At 42.3% G+C, this 27,392-nt stretch overlaps 1 protein-coding gene across 1 annotated transcript in view; it reads left to right on the top strand.

Moving 5' to 3' along the window:
* Positions 1-27,392, top strand: part of KTN1 (kinectin 1) — a 394,527-nt gene that overhangs the window by 68,888 nt on the left and 298,247 nt on the right. Inside the window, 2 exon segments of the mRNA XM_053697334.1 lie at positions 538-1,089; positions 20,050-20,202. Of these exon segments, the coding sequence (XP_053553309.1) occupies positions 567-1,089; positions 20,050-20,202 (676 nt within the window). The 5' untranslated portion in view covers positions 538-566.

Here is a 27,392-nt window from a genome sequence, read left to right as displayed (position 1 = left end):
GAGGGGATTAGGAGCAAAAATAAAATGTTCAAATATGTTAAAGTGAGTTTATTGTCGCACTATTGCTTGTGCATAACCATGTGTTTAACATCTGCAAAGGGATTAAACACATAATGAAAGTCTGTTCCAGAGCAACAGTGCGCTACTGGGAGCTACCTGAACTCATCTTGTGAGCCAATGATAAAAGACAAATGCGTGTAGCCTTAAATCAGCAGCCATTGATTTGCCTAATGTTTTCAACTAGCTCCTAGTAGTGCATTGCTGCTTTTTCAACAAAGGTTACCAAGAGACTAAAGCAAATTGGATGATGGAAGTAAAATTGGAATATTGTTTAAAATGGTATGTTCTATTTGAGTCATGAAAAAAAAAAAATTTGGGTTTCATGTCCCTTTAAAGTTCTGGTCTGTGATTTTATATTGTTGGCTTTTATGTTGATCATAAGCATTTTATGTAATAGAATTGTGATTTTATTTTTATTATTGGCTTTTTGACATTTAATTATGGATTATTGACTTTTGCCCTTTTTCTTGTTTCTAGAAAGGAATACTGTACGTTAAGAAAGCACAATGGAGTTCTATGAGTCAACCTATTTTATTGTCCTGGTTCCAGCTGTGGTCATCACTGTTATCTTCCTTTTTTTCTGGTTGTTTATGAAAGAGACCTCTTACGATGAGGTGCTTGCAAAGCAGAAAAAAGACCTGAAACCACCTCCTGCTAAAATAGACAAAAAGAAAATTGACAAAAAAAAGAACAAAAAGAAAGAATCTCACAATGGCAACACTCATGAATCTGACTCTGAAACGACGATTAGGGAGTTTGATTTGGGAGATGCGCTGTCTGTTGAGGAGGAGCACGTAGTTCCATCTGTAACTGGTACAGATACTATGGCTAATATCCGAGAGCGTAAGAAAAAGGAAAAGAAACCGCCAAAGGTGGCGACTGAAGAGCAAATTAGTAAAGAAGTCAACGGGACAAAGTTTTCTGGGAAGAAGGTGGAATCTGTTCCAGTTACAAAGCAACCATCTCCACCGCTAGATACCCCAGGAACCAAAAAGAAGACAGGCCAGAAGAAAGCGAAGAATGGACAAGGTATTATTCCTGACCATTTAATGTTTAATATGTAACTTTCGCCAGTTTCTGTGGTTCCAAACTTTTAATTAAAGGGACACTGAACCTAATTTTTTTTCTTTTGTGATTCAGATAGAGCATGCAATTTTAAGCAACTTTCTAATTTACTCCTATTATCAATTTTTCTTCATTCTCTTGGTATCTTTATTTGAAATGTAAGAATGTAAGTTTAGATGCCTGCCCATTTTTGGTGAACAACCTTGGTTGTTCTTGCTGGTTGGTGGATAAAATCATCCACCAATAAACAAGTGCTGGTCAGCATTCTGAACCAAAAAAAGCTTAGGTGTCATCCTTATCTGAATCACGAAAGAACTGGCACTCACTGGTCTTTCCTTCAGAAACACACATTTATTGTAACGCTTCGGAAAAGGAGTATCCCATTCCTCAGACATATATATATATATATATATATATATATATATATATATATATATATATATATATATATATATATATATATATATATATAATAATCTATCCAAGTCCAATGATTGCACTCTCTGGATTTAGCACAGCAAACAAACGTTTAATGTGAAAGTTTTCGGAGCATTCACTCCTTCCTCAGACAACCAAATAATGAGCCAAACAGTGCTTAAATTGAAATACAAGACCCACCCTTATCCCCTGCAACCGATCACAACACATAATTAAAATCAACAATAATGATATATAAGTGATAGTATCCAAACAGTATCAAGTGTATACAAAATTATTCAATTAAGGATATGAAACTCATATTGAGAAAAACTTCTAATCATAGTGTATAACAAGTGTAGATATATATCTAATACCTTAATAACAATAAGAATTGAAAAGTAAAAATAAAAAAGTTAGGAATTAAAACTTAAGAATTAAAAAGAAGACACTGCATACTAATCACATAAGACATTACTGTTCTATTAAACACATTGAGCTATCAATCTCTAACGGATACAAATGAATCTGAGAACATATATACTACACACAAATATGCATAAATCTGGGAACTCGCATGAGTCTGCAGCCAAAGATGGACCCACCTTGTATAGAAATGAATCTGTGTTGTGGTGTTAAAATCCAGACCACCATTGTATGCGCTGAATTCATTACCCGGCATTACCTGGATTGCGGAAGTGGATCAAAGGCACGCTACGTGAGGGGGAGTACATCCCCACGTCATAGCATATCAGTGGCCAATAGGGATAATATTACCACCACACACCCCTCATTTTCTCGTAGCACCGTATTCCCTCGTGCTTATTGGATCTCCAGGGAGGTAAATGTGTTATCATGGATACATCAGCACGGTGCACTATACACTGTACATAGCACTATCATAAAGCTGGAATACCACCTTAGAGATCCCTAATTGAATGCTTAAATGTGTACACTAAATGTAAAAAATTATTATACACTCACTCTGTCAGATGTAATGACTAGAGGCAAATCCCTGGGGTTAGAGAGTTCACTATATTAAAGTGTATACTTTATCTTGGTCCTAGCACAGGGACCAGATGTAATGACTAGAGGCAAATCCTTGGGGTTAAAGAGTTCACTATATTAAAGTGTATACTTTATCTTGGTCCTAGCACAAAGTATACACTTTAATATAGTGAACTCTCTAACCCCAGTGATTTGCCTCTAGTCATTACATCTGACAGAGTGAGTGTATAATCATTTTTTACATTTAGTGTACAGATTTAAGCATTCAATTAGGGATCTCTAAGGTGGTATTCCAGCTTTATGATAGCGCTATGTACAGTGTATGGTGCGCCGTGCTGATGTATCCATGACAGCACATTTACCTCCCTGGAGATCCCATAAGCACGAGGGAATACGGTGCTATGAGAAAATGAGGGGTGTGTGGCGGTAATATTTTCCCTATTGGCCACTGATATGCTATGACGTGGGGATGTACTCCCCCTCACGTAGCGTGCCTTTGATCCACTTCCGCAATCCGGGTAATGCCTGTGAATTTAGCGCATACAATGGAGGTCTGGATTTTAACAACACAACACAGATTCATTTCTATACAAGGTGGGTCCATCTTTGGCTGCAGACTCATGCGTGTTCCCAGATTTATGCATATTTGTGTGTAGTATATGTGTTCTCAGATTCATTTGTATCCGTTAGAGATTGATAGCTCAATGTGTTTAATAGAACAGTAATGTCTTATGTGATTAGTATGCGGTGTCTTCTTTTTAATTCTTAAGTTTTAATTCCTAACTTTTTAATTTTTAATTCTTATTGTTATTAAGGTATTAGATATATATCTACACTTGTTATACACTATGATTAGAAGTTTTTCTCTATCAGTTTCATATCCTTAATTGAATAATTTTGTATACACTTGATACTGTGTGGATACTATCACCTGTATATCATTATTGTTGATTTAAATTGTGTGTTGTGATTGGTTGCAGGGGTTAAGGGTGGGTCTTGTAATTCAATTTAAGCACTGTTTGGCTCATTATTTGGTTGTCTGAGGAAGGAGTGAATGCTCCGAAAACATTCACATTAAACTTTTGTTTGCTGTGCTAAATCCAGAGAGTGCAATCATTGGACTTGGTTATTTGGAATTTGTTGCACCCTGGTCTGTATCTTTTTAGCAAGTGGGAGTGCGCTGTCCATCTTCATTTTGTATATATGTGTGTGTGTATATATGTGCATGTGTATATCTATCTATATCCAAAGGTATTGATCAAGGCCCATCTTTGTATATTTGATGCTGCTATTTCACTGCCAAATACAAGTGATTATACTATTTATTGCTTCACTCTTTAGCAAACTTTGTTTCTCACTGAATATTAATTACACACAACTACTACAGTCATAAGACAAATGGTTGTAAAAGGCTTCTCTGTGATCCGCATGTGTTCCGAAATAGCAGACATGTATTGCTTTGTCCTTTTGTTTTTGGCAATTAAAAGACCGCTAATTGCAGCTGTGCACTACACCAATTTACAAATTTCATTGAAGGGGTTTATCAGTTAGCTTGTTTTATTTACTATTTCTTTAAGACACGATGAGTCCACGATCATCTTAATTACTAATGGGATAATTCACCTCCTAGTCAGCAGAGGAGGCAAAGAGCACCACAGCAGAGCTGTAAATAGCTCCTCCCTTCCCTCCCACCCAGTCATTCTCTTGCCTACGTTAGTGATAGAAGTGGTATAAGTGAGGTATTAGAAAAAGATTCTTCAATCAAGAGTTTATTATTTTTAAAGTAGTGCAAGATTGTGCTGCTTTGTCCTAGGGTGTAGCCGTAGTCCATATCAGTCTCTACAGTAGAGCTTTGGTGGCTTTAGAGCAATGGGAACTTGTGGGACATAATTCTAACTGTGCCTCCCATATTCTGCTGCCCTGACCCTGAAAACCTGAGGGATTTTTACTCCGGAATTTCGTTTATTTACAGGTTCATGGGAGGGAGAGGACCTCTTAAACCTGGGAACTGCCTTGCTGCCAGGCAGAAGATGAGGTAAGTGCTGACTTTATTCTGGGGGTATAGGGATCTCAGAAAGAGTTTGGGCACTTTATTTTTTTATTGAACCTCATTGAATTTGAATCAGATTCTCCTAGTCTATGAGGAGACATCATGGCAGTTAGGACACAGACATGATATGTGTCTCATCTCCCTGCGGTGTAATATAATAAGACCGACCAAGAGATTTTATATTTGAACTGTGGGCTCTAAGGGAGTTGTCTCTGAGCTATCGAAATAGACAGTTTAAACTGTAACCGTTCAGTCTGGGCTCGTGCTCCTGGGGCTATCCTTGGTCAATTGGCGACCGGGAGATCACTTATTAAGGCTTTGTTTACGGGATAATGAGATAGGATGAGTGGGTTTGTCACAGTAGAAAAGACGAGCAATCTATGCAACTGTTCATTCTAGTATTTTGGCTCCCGGGTGCCTATACTTAAAACAATGGCGACCAGGAGATAACTTGTTAATTGCCCACGAGGGGCAAGAGCTTGATAAATGGCACCAATTTGTTCTATGCTCCTTCCTAACACTTCACGAGGTTTATCGGTTAGGAGCGGGGGGGGATCTTAAAGTGGGTGCGCCTTGCAGAATATACTGTCCTCCTAGCCCTTCCGTTTCGGAAGGATTGGATTGAATTATTGCCTGAATTTTAATGTTAATCTTTATTTGCGCTTAAGACAGCGTTCTAACAAGATTAGGTGTTGTGTAAAGAGGTTGTCTGACGCCTCAGCTGAGTCAGGCTGAGGTGAAGAGGGGGTTGGAAAGAAATTCCTCGTATGTTTTCAGACATTTCTGGCCTCATGTAAAGTCAGCAAGTTATACTTTAACATTTAAAGCGACAGTGACATTTGTTACATTAACAAAAGGTTCAGTCTTATTTAATTATTTTGCTATATTGTGAGTAAGGTTGTTTCACCCTCATTTCAGTGAAGAGGTTACACTTTAATATTTAAAGAGACAGTACTGTTTGTCATTTACAAAGGATTAAGTCTACCATTTAATTATTCTGCCATTTGTGAGTCAGATTGATAGGAAGTGTACTTTAAACTTATAAAATTTTATATCAACACATGCAGTGCTACTGCGGTTTCTCTCAAAACTCCACCTGGAGTTTTCTGCGCAAGACATTGCTTGAGTAAAGGTTATACGATTTCTATGCACAATAACGTTTATTTTAAGTACATTTTAACAAAAAAAAGTCCTGGAACGCATTGATTCTCTCTGATGACCAGATGACACATCAGCAAGATTAGGCTGAGGTGTAGATAGGGTCCTGCAATGTTTGCGTACTAAATTACCCTTTTTCTGCACACAAATGCATGTAAAAGTTACCTTTTAAAATTTTTAAAGATTTTAAGAGACGGTAACGTTTTTTTATGTGTTTAATATTTGTTAAGGAATTCCAGCTGTTATTTACTGTGTAATTCATTCTTTGTGACTCAGGATGGGACTAGGGGGTACTTCTTGGGGTCTCTTGTCGTAGGCTTGGAGACCATTGGGGGTACTTTCCAATCATCTTCCACTTTTTATTTCCGGAGAGATCTTTAACTCATAAAGATAGAAAACTCTTCCTTTTGTCTAAGGTGCATACTGCCTAGGGAGCCTAGTGACAAGGGGTCAAGATATGCCACATATTCTCCTGAGGTGTCCATTAAAATGTATGGCCCTCATACAGTGCCCTGCGTTTCTTCGCTCACTCCACTTGGAGTTAGCTTGTATGTTGCATGATCTGTTTTTTCACGTTTAAGGGAAAAAAGTGCAAGAGTCAGATTTTTTTCTGAATCATGTTTTGATCCAGTTATAGCTTTCGTGTATGTTTCTTCCCTGTGAGGGAAGATACTTCGGTGGTATCCGCATAAGGAATTCTCAGTCTCTGATGACGGTAATTCCCTTTATCTGATACTAGGTTTTATTTTCCTTCATTTTTAGGTCAATACCTCCATTGGAGAAAATGTCTATTAGGTTTTAGCTTCTTGGGTGTTCCCGACACCAGTAGGCTATATTAATATTGTGATGTGCCCTTGCGTGGGGAAGTACTTTCTGTACCAGATAGGTCTATAGAATTACTCCCTTTGTCTCCTTAATTTAGAAGATACTAATTTACACGCTGACCAAGGGGTGCTTGTATCCTTTCATACATTCGTCAGAGAAGCATATCTTTAGAGATTGCTATTCGCAGGAGGATAGTAGTTCCTTCAGGACTCCTATGGTTAAAAGTCATATTAGGGATATAACTCAGTGGTAGACCCATTTGACTACAAATCAAGTGGTCCCTGGCCAGTTCCAGGTGACCTCTTTGCTGGTATCTTTAGAGTTTACATTGTTTATCCTGAAGTCTGTATGCTATTGGACAAGACGCTCCTCTCCGGCAGCCCAGCTGTTGTAGCCTGATGGTTAGCTTAGCTGTCCTATCAAGTGGATGGTTTTCAGTTGGAAACCAGCTGCAGCTATTTTACAGGAATAGGTTCCTTTTATATTTCAGAACAGTATGAAAGATTTTGTTTTTTTTTCCAGATTTCTGGTAAAATCCTTCCACTCTTAAAGTGGAAAACAGGTTTTTAAGTCTTTCTGGGAGACCCTATCTGACTCAGCATAGGGAAGAAAAAATATAAAAATAAAATATGATTGCATAAGTGTACACACTATACTTGTTGAAGCACCTTTGATTTTATTACCGCACTCAATCTTTTGGGGTATGAGTCTATCAGCATTGCACATTTTGACTTAGCAAGATTTGCCCACCTTTGTCTTTGCAATAGCATTTCAAATCTGTCAGATTGCAAGGGGCATCTCCTGTGCACAGCCCTCTTCAGACCCCCCACAGATTTTCAATCGGATTCAGGTCCTGGGCCATTCCAAAACGTTAATCTTCTTCTGGTGAAGCCATTCCTTTGTTGATTTGGATGTGATGGCTTAGATGAAGTTCTCTTCATGTTCAACTTTTTAGCAGAAGCCTGAAAGATTTTGTGCCAATGTTGACTGGTATTTGGAACTGTTCATAATTCCCTCTAGCTTAACTAAGGCCCCAGTTCCAGCTGAAGAAAAACAGCCCCAAAAGCATGATGCTGCCCACCAACCATGCTTAACTGTGGGCATGGTGTTCTTTTGTGATGTGCAGTGTTGTTTTTGTGCCAAACTGATCTTTTGGAAATATGGCCAAAAAGTTCAACTTTGGTTTCATCAATACTATAACACCTTTTGCAACTTGCTTTTAGGAGACTTCAGATGTGTTTTTTGCAAATGTAGCCTGGCTTGGATGTTTTTCTTGGTAAGAAAAGGCTTTCATCTTGCCACTCTACCCCATAGCCCAGACATATGAAGAATACGGGAGATTGTCACATGTACCACACAGCCAGTACTTGCCAGATATTCCTGCAGCTCCTTTAATGTTGCTGTAGGCCTTTTGGTAGCCTCCCAGACCAGTTTTCTTCTCGTCTTTTCATCAATTTTGGAGGGACGTCCAGTTCTTGGTAATGTCACTGTTGTGCCATATTTTCTCCACTTGATGATGACTGTCTTCACTGTGTTCCATGGTATATCTAATGCCTTGGAAATTCTTTTGTACCCTTCTCCTGACTGATACCTTTTAACAATGAGATCCCTCTGATGCTTTGGAAGCTCTCTGTGGACCATGGCTTTTGCTGTGGGATGTGACTAAGAACATTTCAGGAAAGACCAACTAGAGCAGCTGAACTTTATTTGTGGTTAATCAGAGGCACTTTAAATGATGGCAGGTGTATACTGACTCCTATTTAACATGATTTTGAATGTGATTGCTTAATTCTGAACACAGCCAGTTATAAGCTGTTGCTGTTATATGCAACCACATTATTTTAGTTTTTGTTTGTTTTCTTCCCTCCACCTAAAAGATTTCAGTTTGATTTTCAATTGAGTTGTACAGTTTATAGGTCACATTAAAGGTGGAAAAAGTTCTGAAATGATTTATCATTTTTTTTACATCACAGAAACCTGACATTTTAACAGGGCTGTGTAGACTTTTTATATCCACTGTGTGTTTATATATATATATATATATATTTTTTTTTTTTTTCTTCATTCTCTTTGTATATTTATTTGAAAAGCAAGAATGGAAGCTTAGGAGTCGGCCCATTTTTGGTTCAGCACCTGGGTACCACTTGCTGATTGGCTACATTTAGACACCAATCAGCAAGCAATACCCAGGTACTGAACCAAAAATGGTCTAGCTCCTAAGCTTGCATTCTTGCTTTTTTTCAAATAAAGATGCAAAGAGTATGAAAAAAAAATTGATAATAGTAGTAAATTAGAGCATGCAATTTTAAGCAAGTTTCTATCTGAATCATACAACTTTAATTTTGACTGCATTCTTTACTTTTTGGAATTTAGAACCTGGCCACCAGGAGGAGGCAAAGACACCCCAGCCAAAGGCTTCAAATACCTCCCCCACTTCCCTCATCCCCCAGTCATTCTTTGTTTTTCGTCACAGGAGGTTGGCAGAGAAGTGTTAGAAGATTACAGAGTGCTCTCTTATGGAGGGTAGTACTCTAAGGAATGGGACTGGAGTTTTAAAAAATCCTGTCAGCCTCTCAGTGAGAGCATGGGTGAAGGTTAGAGTCTGGAGATGCAGGGAGAGTCTTTCTGCGAAACCATCCCGACTCATATTAAAGGGAGATAAAACCCCATTTTTTTCTTCCATGATTTCGATAGAACATAAAATTTTAAACAACTTTCTAATTTTACTTCTATTATCAAATTTTCTTTGTTTTCTTGTTCTTATTTTAAAAGCAGAAATGCAAGCTCAAGAGTGTCTGCAGCACTATATAGCAGCAGTTTTGCAACAATGTTATATATTAGCAGTAGCAATAGATGGCAGCACTATTTCCTGTCATCTACCTAGGTATCTCTTAAACAAAGAATAACATGATAATGGAAAAAAAATTGATAATAGAAGTTAATTGAAAACCTTTTAAAAATTGTATTCTCTACCTGAATAATGAAAGACATTTTTGGGGTTTAATGTCCCTTTAACAGCTCCTAGGCAATCAGCGTTGACAAGTTTCACTGCCTGCCTTTATTCACTCAAGTCCATTTCAGAAGCGAGGGTACTATCTGTCACACTTGAAGGGCCTTGTTCCTGTTCCATGGCGCAGATTCCGTTAAGATCGTTTCTCCAACATTGGTGTGTCCGGTCCACGGCGTCATCCTTACTTGTGGGAATATCTCTTCCCCAACAGGAAATGGCAAAGAGTCCCAGCAAAGCTGGCCATATAGTCCCTCCTAGGCTCCGCCCACCCCAGTCATTCTCTTTGCCGTTGCACAGGCAACATCTCCACGGAGATGGTTAAGAGTATGTGGTGTTTAAATGTAGTTTTTTTTTATTCTACTATGAAGAGTTTGTTATTTTAAAATAGTGCTGGTATGTACTATTTACTCTGAAACAGAAAAAGATGAAGATTTCTGTTTGTGAGATGAAGATGATTTTAGCAGACAGTAACTAAAATCGATTGCTGTTTCCACATAGGACTGTTGAGATGAAGTAACTTCAGTTGGGGGAAACAGTTAGCAGACTTTTCTGCTTAAGGTATGACTAGCCATATTTCTAACAAGACTGTGTAATGCTGGAAGGCTGTCATTTCCCCTCATGGGGACCGGTAAGCCATTTTCTTAGTCTCAAACAGAATAAAGGGCTTAATATGGGCTATAAAACTGGTAGACACTTTTATGGGCTAAATCGATTGCTTTATTTGGACATTTTATACATGTTTATGCTGATAATTCACACTTATAAACTTGGAGAACGTTTTTTAACGTCAGGCACTATGTTAGACACCTTTTCCAGTCAGGGAGGGCCTTCCCAGTTGTAGGCTGAGCCTCATTTTCGCGCCATTACTGCGCAGTTGTTTTTGTGAGCAAGACATGCAGATGCATGTGTGAGGACCTGAAAGTAGTTGGAAAAGTTTCTAGAAGGCGTCATTTGGTATCGTATTCCCCTCTGGGCTTGGTTAGGTCACAGCAAAGGCTGTAGCTGGGACTGTATAGGGGTTAAATTTGTAAACGGCTCCGGTTCCGTTATTTTAAGGGTTAAAGTTCTGAAAATTGGTATGCAATACTTTTAAGGCTTTAACCCCTTAAAGGGACAGTCTACACCAGAATTTTTGTTTTAAAAGATAGATAATCCCTTTATTACCCATTTCCCAGTTTTGCATAACCAACACAGTTATAATAATATACTTTTTACCTGTGTGATTATCTTGTATCTAAGCCTCTGCAAACTGCCCCTTTTTTCAGTTCTTTTGACAGACTTGCAGTCTAGCCAATCAGTGCCTGCTCCCAGATTACTTCACGTGCACGAGTACAGTATTATCTATATGAAATATGTGAACTAACACCCTCTAGTGGTGAAAAACTGTTAAAATGCAATCTGAAAGAGGTGGACTTCAAGGTCTAAGAAATTAGCATATGAACCTCCTAGGTTAAGCTTTCAACTAAGAATACCAAGATAACAAAGCAAAATTGGTGATAAAAGTAAATTGGAAAATTGCTTAAAATTACATGCTCTATCTGAATCATGAAAGTTTATTTTGGCCTAGACTGTCCCTTTAAGGACCAGCGACATACCCTGTATGTCGTTGGCCTTTTTTTGGGACTTGATTGTTTTATAGCGTCGTCTTGCCACCAGCATTGAGACTGCTCTATTCTACAAAGCCTGCTGGAGGGAGGGCATTAATAGCGTGTTCTTGCTAGACTTGTGCTATTATGTCCTGAAAAAACCCTTAACGACCAGTGACATACAGGGTACATTGTGGTCATTAAGGGGTTAAGACACTGTGGAGAAATTTAGGTAAATTTTGAACAATTCCTTCATACTTTTTCACATATTCAGTAATAAACTGTGCTCTGTTTAAAATTTAAAGAGACAGTAACGGTTTTGTTTTAAAACGTTTTTTGTGCTTTATTGACAAGTTTAAGCCTGTTTAACATGTCTGTGCCTTCGGACAAGCTATGTTCTATATGTATGAAAGCTAATGTGTCTCCCCATTCAAAATTGTGTGATAATTGTGCCATAGCGTCCAAACAAAGTAAGGACAGTACTGCCACAGATAATGAAATTGCCCAAGATGATTCCTCAGATGAGGGGAGTAGACATGATACTACATCATCTCCTACTGTGTCTACACCAGTTTTGCCCACGCAGGAGGCCCCTAGTACATCTAGCGCGCCAATGCTTATTACCATGCAACAATTGACGGCTGTAATGGATAACTCCATAGCAAATATGTTATCCAAAATGCCTGCATATCAGAGAAAGCGCGATTGCTCTGTTTTAAACACTGAAGAGCAGGAGGGCGCTGATGATAATTGTTCTGTCATACCCTCACACCAATCTGAAGGGGCCATGAGGGAGGTTTTGTCAGATGGGGAAATTTCAGATTCAGGAAAAATTTCTCAACAAGCTGAACCTGATGTTGTGACATTTAAATTTAAATTAGAACATCTCCGCGCACTGCTTAAGGAGGTGTTATCTACTCTGGATGATTGTGACAACTTGGTCATTCCAGAGAAATTATGCAAGATGGACAAGTTTCTAGAGGTTCCGGTGCACCCCAACACTTTTCCTATACCCAAGCAGGTGGGGCGGACATAGTGAATAAGGAGTGGGAGAAGCCCGGCATACCTTTTGTTCCCCCCCCTATATTTAAGAAATTATTTCCTATGGTTGACCCCAGAAAGGAACTATGGCAGACAGTCCCTAAGGTCGAGGGGGCAGTTTCTACTCTAAACAAGCGAACTACTATTCCTATCGAGGATAGTTGTGCTTTCAAAGATCCTATGGATAAAAAATTGGAAGGTTTGCTTAAAAAGATTTTTGTACAGCAAGGTTACCTTCTACAACCCATTTTGTGCATTGTCCCTGTCACTACAGCAGCGTGGTTCTGGTTCGAGGAACTAGAAAAGTCGCTCAGTAGAGAGACTCCATATGAGGAGGTTATGGACAGAGTTCACGCACTTAAATTGGCTAACTCTTTTATTTTAGATGCCGCTTTGCAATTAGCCAGATTAGCGGCGAAAAATTCAGGGTTTGCAATTGTGGCGCGCAGAGCGCTTTGGCTAAAGTCTTGGTCAGCAGATGTATCATCCAAGACAAAATTGCTTAACATCCCTTTCAAAGGTAAAACTCTCTTTGGGCCAGAATTGAAAGAGATTATCTCAGACATCACTGGGGGAAAGGGCCACGCCCTTCCACAAGATAGGCCTTTCAAGGCCAAGAATAAGTCTAATTTTCGTTCCTTTTGCAATTTCAGGAACGGACCGGCCTCTAATTCTGCATCCTCTAAGCAAGAGGGTAATGCCTCACAGCCCAAACCAGCCTGGAAACCTATGCAAGGCTGGAACAAGGGTAAGCAGGCCAAGAAGCCTGCTGCTGCTAACAAAACAGCATGAAGGAGTAGCCCCCGATCCGGGACCGGTTCTAGTAGGGGGCAGACTCTCTCTCTTTGCTCAGGCTTGGGCAAGAGATGTTCAGGATCCCTGGGCACTAGAAATAGTTTCTCAGGGTAATCTTCTGGAATTCAGGGAACTACCCCCAAGGGGATGGTTCCACATGTCTCACTTATCCTCAAACCAAATAAAGAGACAGGCGTTCTTACATTGTGTAGAAGACCTGTTAAAGATGGGAGTGATACACCCTGTTCCAATGACGGAACAAGGAATGGGATTTTACTCAAATCTGTTCGTAGTTCCCAAAAAAGAGGGAACCTTCAGACCAATTCTGGATTTAAAGATCCTAAACAAATTTCTCAGGGTACCATTGTTCAAAATGGTAACCATTCGAACGATTCTACCCACTATCCAGGAGGGTCAATTTATGACTACCGTGGATCTAAAGGATGCGTACCTACATATTCCTATCCACAAAGATCATCATCAGTTCCTAAGGTTCGCCTTTCTGGACAAACATTACCAGTTCGTGGCCCTCCCATTCGGGTTAGCCACTGCTCCAAGGATTTTCACAAAGGTACTCGGATCCCTTCTAGCGGTTCTAAGACCGAGGGGCATTGCAGTAGTACCGTACTTGGACGACATTCTAATACAAGCGTCGTCCCTTTCAAAAGCAAAGGCTCATACAGACATCGTTCTGGCCTTTCTCAGATCTCACGGATGGAAGGTGAACATAGAAAAAAGTTCTCTGTCTCCGTCAACAAGTGTTCCCTTCTTGGGAACAATATTAGATTCCTTAGAAATGAGGATTTTTCTGACAGATGTCAGAAAGTCAAAACTTCTAAGCACTTGTCAAGTTCTTCACTCTGTTTCACGTCCTTCCATAGCTCAGTGCATGGAAGTAGTAGGGTTGATGGTTGCAGCAATGGACATAGTTCCTTTTGCACAAATTCATCTAAGACCATTACAACTGTGCATGCTCAAACAGTGGAATGGGGACTACACAGACTTGTCTCCAGTGATTCAAGTAGATCAGAAGACCAGAGATTCACTCCGTTGGTGGCTGACCCTGGACCATCTATCTCAGGGAATGAGCTTCCGCAGACCAGAGTGGGTCATTGTCACGACCGACGCCAGTCTAGTGGGCTGGGGCGCGGTCTGGGAATTCCTGAAAGCTCAGGGACTATGGTCTCGGGAAGAGTCTCTTCTCCCGATAAACATTCTGGAACTAAGAGCGATATTCAATGCTCTCAGGGCTTGGCCTCAGCTTGCAAAGGCCAGATTCATAAGATTCCAATCAGACAACATGACGACTGTTGCGTATATCAATCATCAGGGGGGAACAAGGAGTTCCCTAGCGATGAAAGAAGTGACCAAAATAATACAATGGGCGGAGGATCACTCCTGCCATCTATCTGCGATCCACATCCCAGGTGTGGAAAACTGGAAAGCGGATTATCTGAGTCGTCAGACATTCCATCCGGGGGAGTGGGAACTCCACCCGGAGATCTTTGCCCAGTTGACTCAATTATGGGGCATTCCAGACATGGATCTGATGGCGTCTCGTCAGAACTTCAAGGTTCCTTGCTACGGGTCCAGATCCAGGGATCCCGAGGCGACTCTAGTGGATGCACTAGTAGCGCCTTGGACCTTCAACCTAGCTTATGTGTTTCCACCGTTTCCTCTCATTCCCAGGCTGGTAGCCAGGATCAAACAGGAAAGGGCCTCGGTGATCTTGATAGCTCCTGCGTGGCCACGCAGGACTTGGTATGTAGACCTGGTGAATATGTCATCGGTTCCACCATGGAAGCTACCTTTGAGACAGGACCTTCTTGTTCAGGGTCCATTCGAACATACAAATCTGGTCTCCCTCCAGCTGACGGCTTGGAGATTGAACGCTTGATTCTATCAAAGCGTGGGTTTTCAGATTCTGTGATAGATACTCTGGTTCAGGCCAGAAAACCGGTAACTAGAAAGATTTACCATAAAATATGGAAAAGATATATCTGTTGGTGTGAATCCAAGGGATTCCCATGGAATAAGATAAAAATTCCTAAGATTCTTTCCTTTCTGCAAGAAGGTTTGGATAAAGGATTATCTGCGAGTTCTCTAAAGGGACAGATTTCTGCTTTATCTGTCTTACTACACAAACGACTGGCAGCTGTGCCAGATGTTCAAGCATTTGTTCAGGCTCTGGTTAGGATCAAGCCTGTTTACAGACCTTTGACTCCTCCCTGGAGTCTAAATCTAGTTCTTTCAGTTCTTCAAGGGGTTCCGTTTGAACCTTTACATTCCATAGATATTAAGTTATTATCTTGGAAATTTTTGTTTTTGGTTGCTATTTCTTCTGTTAGAAGAGTTTCAGAGTTATCTGCTCTACAGTGTACTCCGCCCTATCTGGTGTTCCATTCAGATAAGGTTGTTTTGCGTATTAAGCCTGGTTTTCTTCCAAAGGTTGTTTCCAACAAAAATATTAACCAGGAGATAGTTGTACCTTCTTTGTGTCTGAATCCAGTTTCAAAGAAGGAACGTTTGCTACACAATTTAGATGTAGTCCGTGCTCTAAAATTCTATTTAGAAGCTACAAAAGAGTTCAGACAAACATCTTCTCTGTTTGTCGTCTATTCTGGTAAAAGGAGAGGTAAAAAAGCAACTTCTACCTCTTTCCTTTTGGCTTAAAAGCATCATCCGATTGGCTTACGAGACTGCCGGACGGCAGCCTCCTGTGAGAATCACAGCTCACTCCACTAGGGCTGTGGCTTCCACATGGGCCTTCAAGAACGAGGCTTCTGTTGATCAGATATGTAAGGCAGCGACTTGGTCTTCACTGCACACTTTTGCCAAATTTTACAAATTTGATACTTTTGCTTCTTCGGAGGCTATTTTTGGGAGAAAGGTTTTGCAAGCCGTGGTGCCTTCCGTTTAGGTAACCTGATTTGCTCCCTCCCTTCATCCGTGTCCTAAAGCTTTGGTATTGGTTCCCACAAGTAAGGATGACGCCGTGGACCGGACACACCAATGTTGGAGAAAACAGAATTTATGCTTACCTGATAAATTACTTTCACCAACGGTGTGTCCGGTCCACGGCCCGCCCTGGTTTTTTAATCAGGTCTGATGAATTATTTTCTCTAACTACAGTCACCACGGTACCATATGGTTTCTCCTATATTTTTCCTCCTGTCCGTCGGTCGAATGACTGGGGTGGGCGGAGCCTAGGAGGGACTATATGGCCAGCTTTGCTGGGACTCTTTGCCATTTCCTGTTGGGGAAGAGAATATCCCACAAGTAAGGATGACGCCGTGGACCGGACACACCGTTGGAGAAAGTAATTTATCAGGTAAGCATGAATTCTGTTTTCATTTTATTTTGATATGTGAATGTAATGTTAACGAAAAAAGGTAGGGTCCCAGTGGGACTCCTTTTATCTTAAAAAAAGTAATCGTGGGTTATTGAACAGGGGGGACTTTAATCATGTTTGTTATGTGGTTCTATCTGCTAATGTGTAGTAATTCTTAGGCTCATGGCTTTTCGTAACATAACGGCCTTATCCGTTGGCACGATCTCTTTAGATTTACGCGCTCTTTTTGTGACTTGCATGGTGCACCTTGTGACCGGGTGCAATTACGTTGTTTTCCACTTCCGTATTCTGACTTTGTGGTGACAGAGTCTGCTCGTTAGTTGTCTGGTTCACAGGAGGTGGTGAGTGCCTCAGCTATTGGGGGTGTAAAAAGGGTGCCGGTTAGTGTTTGTCATTTTTGTAATCCCAAAGTTATGGATTTTTTAGACACAGATATCTCCGATTCGGAGAATGCATCTTGTGATGAATATGAAATGGCCCGGGTTATCCATGCCTATCAGTTATGTTCCGATTGCCATTCTAAAGTACTCTCTTCTCCCAATTCAGGGAACTTAGAGTGCCTTGAGCCATCCGCCCCCGAGGATTCCATGTCCTGTGAGGCGCGTGTCCCAGAACCTTCTTTTGCTACGCAAGCAAGTGTCCCTATGGCCTTTACTCCTTCTCCGGAAGGTGGCTTGTTTCCTCCAGAGGTTACGGCACGGTTCCGCATGTACATATCTATGGAGCTTGCTCATTTATATCTCCCAAGTGAAATATTTTTAAGGTACTGTCGGTGTTCTGTGAACCAGGACCCGTCGGGCGTGGGTTCACCTGATTCAGTTTGGCCTTCTAGGGAAGCGTCATCTGTGTCTGGAAGTGCGGGCATGTCCTTCCTTTTTTCAGCGTCTCGTTTGCCCTAGTGCTTGTAGTGCAGGGGGTGGATCACCCCGTCCTTTCCGCCAGGAACAGCGAGGCTCTAATTGTTTTTCCTGTTACAGGATCGAGTCCGATCCTGGGAAGACCTCTGGAGACTTAATCTAGGAACTTCCCCTTGTCATACCGTGGTCTTTAGACTCTCGGGTGCTTCGACCTTATGTCAGATATAGACCTTCGCCTTTCTGGGGTCAAGAAATTGACCATTTACACCAGCGTGTAGATCAGGTGGTTAAGCCTGTCTACAAAGGATTACCTTATGATCCGATGTAGTTGCCGTTTTCTTAGACCGGTCAGGATTTTTTAGAATCTTGCGTTTGAGGCTGTTGCTGATACTCTACGTCTGGGGTCTTTAGATGGTAGAAGGCTCGGTCTTGGGTGTGCCCCTAACCATAGGAGGCTGCTTATGGGTTCCTCAGGTGGTTAGATCTTGCGATTGGTCCTGTTCTCGAGGACTCTGGATTAGGATCATGTCTCTTGCCTGGAACGGGCATGGGAGGTTCAGTTTAACCTTAGGGTTTGGATATCCCGTGTGTCCCTTGAGAGATAATAGCTGCTTGATGCTTAAGGTCTCTTTCACAGGTCTGTACTTGTCTTTGGGGGCATCTAATGCTTCCTGGTACACTTCCAGTTGTCGTATCAACTGGGCTGGCGATTTGGGCCGAAGGGTCTCGCCTCTATTGGTAGGGTGGTTATGGTTTATTTTCCTCCTCTTCTCCTCACCTAGGGTGGGAGATGAGTGTTTGCATTGCTCTCCTCGATTTGGAGGTACCTCAGTATCTGTGAAGGCCTGTGTGTCCTTGTTTTTTTTTTCCGCATCGGAGGGTCTTTTTCCTTTCTTGCGTACTCTGGATCATGGGGCTGGATTCTGGTATTAGAATGCTGTGGGTCAGAATACTTCCTTCCCCTTGGGAGTGTTCCTTCCTTAGGGAAGGCAACAGTGTAGGGGTTCTGGGCCCTGAGCACAAAGTTCCTGTCATGGCTCATGGTAGCATGCTAGTTTTTAAGTAGCGGTCAGAGCTCTACTTTTTTGATTTTTTTGATTCCTCGTAGATCTATCCTTTTTCTCCCATAGGTCGGGGCGGAGTTTTGATACTTCCTGTCTTAGATCTTTAACTATCCTTTGGGCTGGGACCGTTACCTTGGAGTGAAGGTCAGGGATCGGTTTGCTCTAATCATTGTTGACCGTGTACTTTTATAGAGTCTGTTCTCCCCTTTGGTGGTGGGGGGCTCTTGAGGTCCATCTCTCTGCTGGTGGCGTCTACTGCTGGGATGGGATGCTCCTTGGAGTTCGAATTTTTCTCGACGGGAGCTGCTGTCGAATATTTTCAGCGCTTCTCGGTGGGATGAGGTCCCACGATGGCTCAGCTTTGCTACCTGTTCTTTGGTCATTGCGAGTTCTTGTTTTTAGGTGGCTCTGTGTTCTCACGGAAGAGCTCTTTTTTGGCTGCAAGGCAAATGATCCTTTCTAACTTATCTAGCCGGACGGTTCGACTTGTCTATGAGGCAATGGGAATTTTGCGTTTTTTTGGAGCACTATATGTGGTATGGTGCTGAGTCAGGAATAGGAGGGTGTCCCTCTGGTCATCATATTGACGTTTTTTTCCCCTGAGTATAGCTTTTCTTTCTGGTCCTTATCCTCTTGGGAGTTCGTCTTCCTGGGCAGTGGTCTTGTGGCAAACTTGGGTTTGTTCGTAGTTTTGATTTTGAGCCCTTGTTGGATGGTCCGTTGGTTCTCTTAGAGGGTTCTCTATTCTCCCTCTTGGGGGTTGATAGAGGTTCTTGTCCTTTAGGTCCTTTAGGTCGGGGGTACTTTTGTGGGAATTGAGGGCCCCAGGGGTGGCTCCTCGGAGGCTTTTGTGCTCAGCAGACTCTGGGTCTGAGTAGTCTCTAGCACGGCTTTGCAGGTGGTGTAACTGATGAGCAGTTACCTTGGCTTCCGGTATTTTTCCCATCGTCGTTTTTAGGGTGTTGGTAATTTCAGGCTGTGGTGCCTTTCAAAGGGGCTGCCGTTTTGTAACCTGCCCTTTGTTTGCAATCAGTGTCCTCTATAGCTTGGGTATTGTTTCCCCAAAAGTAATGAATGCAACTGTGGACTCTTCACCGTTTAAGAAGAAAAAGATAAATTATGCTTACCTGATCATTTTCTTTACTTCTGACGGGAAGAGTCCACATCTCCCGCCTCCCGCCCACGCTTTGTCTATGAGACGGCAGTACATTTTTGTTCTTCTGGCACCTTTTTCACCCTGATATTTCTCCTACTGTTCCTTGTTCCCTTGGCAGAATGACTGGGGATGAGGAAAGTGTGGGAGGTATTTGAAGCCTTTGGATGGGATGTCTTTGCTTCCTCCTGGTGGCCAGGTTCTGAATTCCGAAAGGTAATGAATGCAGCTGTGGACACTTCCCGTCAGAAGAAAAGAAAATTATCAGGTAAGCATAATTTTGCTTTTCAATGTTCCTTTAAACCAGCCTGTATCTGCAAATTAGTAACAGTTGTGTGCTATGTTGGTGTGATTGCCTTTAAATTCTTTTTAGCCTGAATTTGAATTTATGAACAACTCATGCTTGTTAGCAATACAATTTATATTATAAAGAATGTGTATTTAAAATGTTAACCCTTTAGAAGCAGTTAAATGCATAGCAAAAAAAGGGAATCTATTTAAACAAAAAAATTGTCTTACAAAATATTGTGTTGTTACAATAGAATGTAATTTTCAGACCACAGTGCAAGGGATTGTCTGAGTTTCTATGCGTTTTTTATTTTCATTAGACGACTCCCCCATCAGTCCCGACCTGAAACATGAACAAGTTGTGCCTTCTCCCAAGAAGCAGGAACCCATCCCAGTGGCTGTGGAGCACAAGCAACAAGAGACTGGAACAGGAAAGAAAAAATCTGCAGCAAAGAAACAAAAGATAGAAAACGGTTTGTTACTCAGAATCTCGCTATCCAAAATTGTAACCATGACGTAATTTCTCTGTCTTTAAGGCTGACAGGGAGGGATTTAGAGCCAAGTTGATAGTGAGATGACTTTATTATTTATTTTACTTAAAAATATTTTTTCATTTTATTAATTCTCATCTAGTGCCAACCTTTCAGATTGGAGGTTGTTTTCTACTGCTGACTCATGTTTACGTAGCTTCTCTATAGTCAATACGGCAGTATTTAAATTTGTGTATAGGTGACAGTTTCATTAGGCAAAAGCGGATATTTGAAATGACAAATTAAAGGTAAATGGGCTGTTTGTAAACAATTGAATGCATTAAAGGGGAGTCATTTTTTTACATTACACTGTCCCTTTAAATTATTTATAAGGCATATTGCTGAGTTCACTAAACTTGCAGGAGATATAGACTCCAGTGCGACTCAACTGTTTATGATGATATTTCATTGATGTGAATTCCAGTGGAATTTGATTGTCAAACTGGCTAGCATAATCACATGACCCAACTGTGAGACGTCTGCTGCGGATTGGATTCTTCACTTTGGACTAGCAGTACTATGCGGCTCCCTGGCAGTACTTTTAAGTGCGTGTTTAACCTCTTTGTGAGAGGGGTCGCTAGTGTTAACATTACATGCACTAACAAATTAGAGCATTACATTTTCAGCTATAATGGCTAATGATGCAGCAGAACTAAAAAGCCGACAAGAGAATATTACATGAACATCTTTATCTGAAAAAAAGATTTGTTACCTCAACTTTTCTTCAGCTCACTAGGTGGAATAAAGAAAGCTATTTCTTTCTTAAGACACTGTGAGTCCACAGATCAGCAATTACTGTTGGAAATATCACTCCTGGCCAGCAGAGAGAGCACCACAGCAAAGCTGTTAAGTATCACTCCCCTTCATTATCTTTGCCTTAGTTGCAAGGAGGAGTTGAAATGTTTAGGTGTCTGCAAAAGATTCTTCTATCAAGATTTTATTATTTTAGAAGCCGGAGCAGGTTTGCTCTGAACTTCACTGTCAAGCTGGGTTTAGCTGTATTCCACGTTAGTCTCTTCAGTGGGGCTGTGGTAGCATTAAAGCAGTTAGGAACTTGTGGGGTGGGCCTTTTTATTTCTTATAGAGAACCCTGGCACTTAAAAATGTATTTCTGCACCTCATGATGGGACAAGAATCTTCCTGAGAGCAGGATGATTTTGACAGGCTGGCAAGGCACTGTGTGGTAGGACTTAGTCCTAGTGCGAGAGTGTTTTGTGTTATACTTTATTGGTGGCTCAGTAGAAACCTGCAGTTTTGGATGTCTTCTGCTTATGTTAGACTGCTAGGAGATGTAGCGTATATAACGGAATCTTTTCCGTTTTTTTTAGAGTTAAGATCGGCCCATATTCACTGTGATGACGCCATTGGGGACGGGCTCCTTCCTCCCAGACACAGCGTGCACTTTTTCTTGGCGCTTTTTTCTCCTGGCGCTTTTTTCTCCTCAGTACTTCTAAAATTGTGTCCTCTTCCTCATTTAGCCCCTGTTTGTTCCGGAGTGGAATCCGTAGCGTAAAGGAGGTCAGGTAGGCACCGCAGCGTAGTGCTGTGATGTAGGGGTGCCTAAGAGGTATATAAAATTATTAGTGTATTTCATTAAGTGCAAAATGGATTTAGTGCCTATTTTCTTCCTAATGAGACAGAGTCCACAGCCGCATTCATTACTTATGGGAAATAAGAACCTGGCTACCAGGAGGAGGCAAAGACCCACCAGCCAAAGGCTTAAATACTCCTCCCACTTCCCCTATCCCCCAGTCATTCTTTGCCTTTCGTCCCAGGAGGTTGGCAGAGAAGTGTCAGAAGTTTTTTATTATACTTTTTTATTTTTATCTCTTATGGAGGGTTCTACCCTTCGATACGAGACGGGAGTTTTAAGTAATCCTGTCAGCCTCTCTTGGAGGGCCTGGGCGAAAGTGAGAGTCCGGAGATGCAGTGGGAGCTTTCCTTGCGACACCATCCCGACTCGTATTCACAGCTCCTTTTCAGCACTTGGCGTTGCCTAACTTCGTTTCGCTACATACTGTCTTCTCTCAAGTCCATGGCGGAGGCGATGCTACTATTTGTCACACTTGAAGGGCCGTGTTCCTGTTCCATGGCGTGGATTCCGGTAAGATCGTTTCATTTTATTACGTTGCTGTAATGTGATTTGTTATGACAGTTCAGTATGGGCTTCTTTGAAGCACCTTCTGCTTTGATCTAGGAATCGAGGGATTATCTCCCTTTTCAGGGGGATTAGTGAACAGGAAGGGGTTTATCATTCTTATGTGATCATCCTGCTTGTGTACGTGAATTTGGGCTCTGAGACTGAGACATGTATCGTTTTACTAGGTTTGACCTTGGGCTACAATTTTTTCAGACTTGCTAGTTTGCTATGGGACCTAGTTTTGCCGCCTTTGGGTGTCACGCTTTTTGGATTTCGCGGGGCGTCTGGTAACCATGCGTGCTATGCTTGGGTGGGTCTTCTTCCCCTTCCGCATTCCTGACCGAGTGGTAACGGAGGAAAGAGTCTGCTCCGCTGAGGCCTGGTCATAGGAGGTGGTGAGTGCCTCAGCCATTGTATGTGTCAGGTGCCAGTTTTTTTCAAAATTGAGTTTTTATTTTAAGTCTTGGCCATGGAGGATTCTCATGCCGAGACTATTTTAGTATCTGATTCTGAATCGTCCTCGGATGAGGACTGTAATTTGGTCTCGTTATAGCAAGTTTGCCAATCTTGTCTCTCGTGCCCGCATGGTTTGCCGGGTCCCTCAGGCTCGGGGGACCCTTGACCTTCTGAGCCACTGGCTCCTGGGGCTCTCTTCCTCATGAGATGACTTCCCAATCGCACTCTCCCTTTACCTTTGCGGGTGACACCGATGTTAATGTCTCCTCCGCACAGGGTGGATTCTTTACCCCGGAGATGGCGGGACATTTTCATTTTAATATTTTATTGGCGCTGATTCGCCTACAGGACCCTGAGGTTTCCTTGCAGTTAAGTGCCTGCCGGCCTATCCCGGGTATTCAGACCGTGAATGGTGTCATTGCTTTTTCCCCGGGGGTGTTTGTGCCCCCATGTTCTTTTTCGCTACAGGATTGTGCGGCTGCGTATTGGATCCTTTACTGTATCATCAGGGATCTTCTCAGGGTTCTGTGAGATAGACTAATGGGGTGTGTTTTTCCCCGGTCAGTCTCATGCAAGCTTTCCCAGTCGTTTTTTTTTTTAAGGTCACGGTCTCTGTCTGACAGGTACTACAGAGGCATGGTTCCGTCTGGACGGATGCCTGTGGGTGCCCTTGTTTGTTTGTTTGTTTGTTTTATCCGGTCAGTATTGTTTAATTTCAGTTTTTTCTTCCCTAAGGGAATTCTGGGATTGCTTGACTTTCGTTCTTTTATAGAACTTGTTTCTGGAATTCGTCCGGAGTTGTTGTGTGTTGTTAGTGACGCACGTTTGGCCTGGCTTGTCCGGCGGGACTTGCTGGTCCAATTGTTCAGTTGTTCGTTTTTTGTTTTTTTCCATAATAAACAAAGAAATAAAAAATTCTTCATTTAGACCTGATGGTGCTTGGGCTGGCCTGTGGCAGTTCTGCTTCATCATAGGGCCGGTGGTGTCTCACTGTGTTCTTTGCAGCCCCGGTTAAGGGATGTGGTCCTTCATACTTTGTGCGGTTATGTCATTTCAAGATGCTTTTCGACTTGTGATCATTGTCCAGTTTGAACGATCCGTGGACTCTTTAGGAGTCTGGCACAATTTTGAGGGGATATGTGGCGTAGTGGTTAGCTCTATCGCTCCTGCAGTAGAAGGTTGTGGGTTTAAACCCAGGCGTAAAGATCCTGCCTTCTAATCTGAAGTATCCTGGTGTCCGCTATCCTTCCACAGTGGTAGTTGTTTCTAAGGGGACGTTTAGAGGTTTTCACTATTTTTGCCTCTGGGAGCTTTTATGCTCGGTTTGTGTGGTTCACATTTTTCAGGTGCTGTCACTAGGGTTCATAGGTCATTATGTCGCCCCTTTTAGGGTTTAGGACCAAGTTGACCTCTGTCCTAGGATCTAGTGTTCGTTGGATCAGGGTTGCAGTTTTCATCGCAGTGTCTCCACTGTGGAGATAGTCAGTCGGATCAGACTCAGGAGTTTACTTTAGGTCCTCCCTATTAGATCCAGTTGGAATGTGGAAGGGGATCTGGCGGGTTGGTTCCTCCTATCTTTTTTGTCCCTGTGTTTCCTTGAAATTTAGGGTTGGGATTAGGATGTGCTCCTTTGTCTCTCATTTATGGGGAGTTTGGAAATTTCCAGTTACATACCCAGTTGTGCATCTGGGCTTGGGATTTTGTCTCCATGAGACGGCCCTGCTGTTCGCCTTATGTCCTGGTCTCGTTCTCGACCTGTAGGGTCAATGATTGGTGTTTTTTTTTTTCCCGCTCTATATTTTAGTCGCCTGACTTGACTGGCTTAGGGGGCTTGAGAGATTTTCTCTCAGTGGTTGGGATTCTTTCACCCATTTCTAGGTGGTTTATCTCAGGGTTCTAGTCGTCCTTTTTCTTAAGTGACTGATTGGTCCCCCCTTTTTTTCTTGAGTGGAGGTGTGTGCCGGTTGCTGGCCGTTGTGGCCTGTTGGCTTGTCTGGCGACCGGTCAATTAGATGTTTTTGAATAACAGCACTAACCCTAGCTAAGTTTATAGGCTGTGTGGACAGCGATGCTTTGGTGTACAAGGAGTCTGCTGAGGAGCAGACTTGAAGGGTTTTGCAGTCGAATCCGGTTACTGTTATCTGCTCCTCGGCTGCTAGTTCACTTGGCTGCTTGTTAGCTGTTTTTGGGATGCGTACCTGCACGTTCCCATTCACAGGGATCATCACAAATATCTGAGCATTGCCTATCTAGACAAACATTTTCAATTTGTAGCGCTTCCTTTTGGCCTGGCCACAGCTCCCAGAATTTCCTCAAAGGTCCTGGGAGCTCTATTGGCACTAATTCGGTCTCAGAGAATTGCAGTGGCGCCTTATCTGGATGACATTCTGGTTCAGGCACCATCCTTGCTACTAGCAGAATCTCATACAAATTTTGTTGGTGTTTCTTCGTTCCCATGGTTGGAAGATCAATCTGGGGAAAAGTTCTCTTGTTCCAACTACAAGAGTAACCTTCTTAAGAACCATTATAGATTATTTATGTATGAAAATATTTCTGACGGAGGTCAGAAGAGCCAAGATTATGTCCGCTTGCCTGTCCCTAAAGTCGGCAACACGAACATTAATGGCCCAATGCATGGAGGTAATTGGGTTGATGGTGGCTTCCATGGACATAGTTCCGTTTGCTCGGTTCCATTTGAGACCTCTGCAGCTATGAATGCTCGCCCAATGGAACAGGGATTATACAGATTTTTCTCAGAGAATAGTTCTGGATCAATCAACAAGGGACTCCCTACCATGGTGGCTGTCGCAAGAACATCTGTCCCAGGCGACGTGTTTTCAGAGACCATCTTGGGTAATTGTGACTACGGATGCCAGCCTGTTGGGTTGGGGAGCAGTCTGGGACTCGTTGAAGGCGTAGGAATCTGCTCTCCCCATAAACATTCTGGAGTTGAGTGATCTTCAATGCCTTGATGTCCTGGCCTCAGCTGGCCCTAGCCCGGTCTATCAGGTTCCAGACGGACAACATAACTGCAGTGGCCTACATCAACCACTAAGGGAGAACTCTCTGAGTTCCTTAGCCATGAAGGAGGTGACACGGATTATCCAGTGGGCGGAGGCTCACAATTGCTGTCTATCTGCCATCCACATTCCAGGAGTAGATAATTGGGAAGCTGATTTTCTGAGCAGACAGACTTTCCATCCCTGGGAGTGGGAACTCCATCCGGAAGTGTTTTCTAGGTTAGCAACCAATTGGGGGTTACAGAATTGGATCTGATGGCGTCTCGTCAGAACACCAAGCTCCCAAAGTACGGTTCGAGGTCGAGAGACCCTCAAGCCTTTCTGATAGATGCTCTGGCAGTTCCTTGGAACTTCAGGTTGGCATATCTCTTTCCTCCGTTTGCTCTCCTTCCGCGAGTCATCACTTGGATCAATCAGGAGAGAGCATCAGTGATTCTAATAGCTCCTGCGTGGCCTCGCAGCATCTGGTAAGCAGATCTAGTAGAGATGTTGTCTCTACCTCCGTGGAGACTAACGCTCAGGAAGGACCTTCTGCTTCAAGGGGCCCTTTCTTCATCCAAATCTCATTTCTGTGAAGCTGACTGCTTGGAGATTGAACGCTTGATTTTAGCTAAGCGTGGTTTCTCCGAATCGGTCATTGAGATCATGGTTCAGGCTCGTAAACCTGTCACTAGAAAGATTTACTATAAGATATTGCGTAAATATCTTTATTGGTGTGAGTCTAAAGGATATTCTTGGAGTAAGGTCAGGATCCCAAGGATCTTATCTTTTCTACAGGAAGGTCTTGAGAAGGGGTTATCGGACAGTACCCTCAAGGGTCAGATTTCTGCTCTATCCATTCTACTGCACAAGTGTCTGGTGGACGTGCCGGATATACAATCCTTTTGTCAGGCCCTGGTCAGAGTCAGGCCTTTGTTTAAATTAGTTGCTCCACCTTGGAGTCTTAACCTTGTTCTTAAAGTTTTACAACAGTCTCCGTTTGAGCCAATGCATTCCATAGTTATTAAGTTATTTTCTTGGAAGGTTTTGTTTCTTACTGCTACTTCTTCTGCTCTGAGGGTTTCTGAACTCTTAGCTTTGCAGTGTGATTCTCCTTATCTCATATTTCATGCAGATAAGGCAGTTCTCCGTACCAAGTTTGGTTTTCTTCCTAAGGTTGTTTCGGACAGAAATATTAATCAGGAAATTGTTGTTCCTTCTCTTTGTCCTAATCCTCCTCCTCATAAAGTTTTTTACCTTTCCAATGGTAGGTCTTGGGGGTCTGTAGCTTAGATCCCTGAGATATAGGTTTCTAAGCAGCATGCCCCCTTTCCCTATACTTTGTATTGACAATTTTAAATAAAGTTGCGAGGTGACGTCATCACGTCATTGCGAGTGACGTCACCGCACGTAACAGTAAGCCCCGGCGATGCTTGTCACTATGCATGCCCGATCTCCAGGGTAGTAGCGGATGGGGACCACCAGATTGCAAAAAAGTAGTTGAGTGCTAATAATTGCTCTGTGCCGTCATTAACACT

This window comes from Bombina bombina, chromosome 1 (assembly GCF_027579735.1).
Source record: "Bombina bombina isolate aBomBom1 chromosome 1, aBomBom1.pri, whole genome shotgun sequence".
Classification (NCBI taxonomy): Eukaryota; Metazoa; Chordata; class Amphibia; order Anura; family Bombinatoridae; genus Bombina; species Bombina bombina.
The sequence above is the reverse complement of the archived record's forward strand: the minus strand, read 5'-3'. Positions and strand labels throughout refer to the sequence as shown.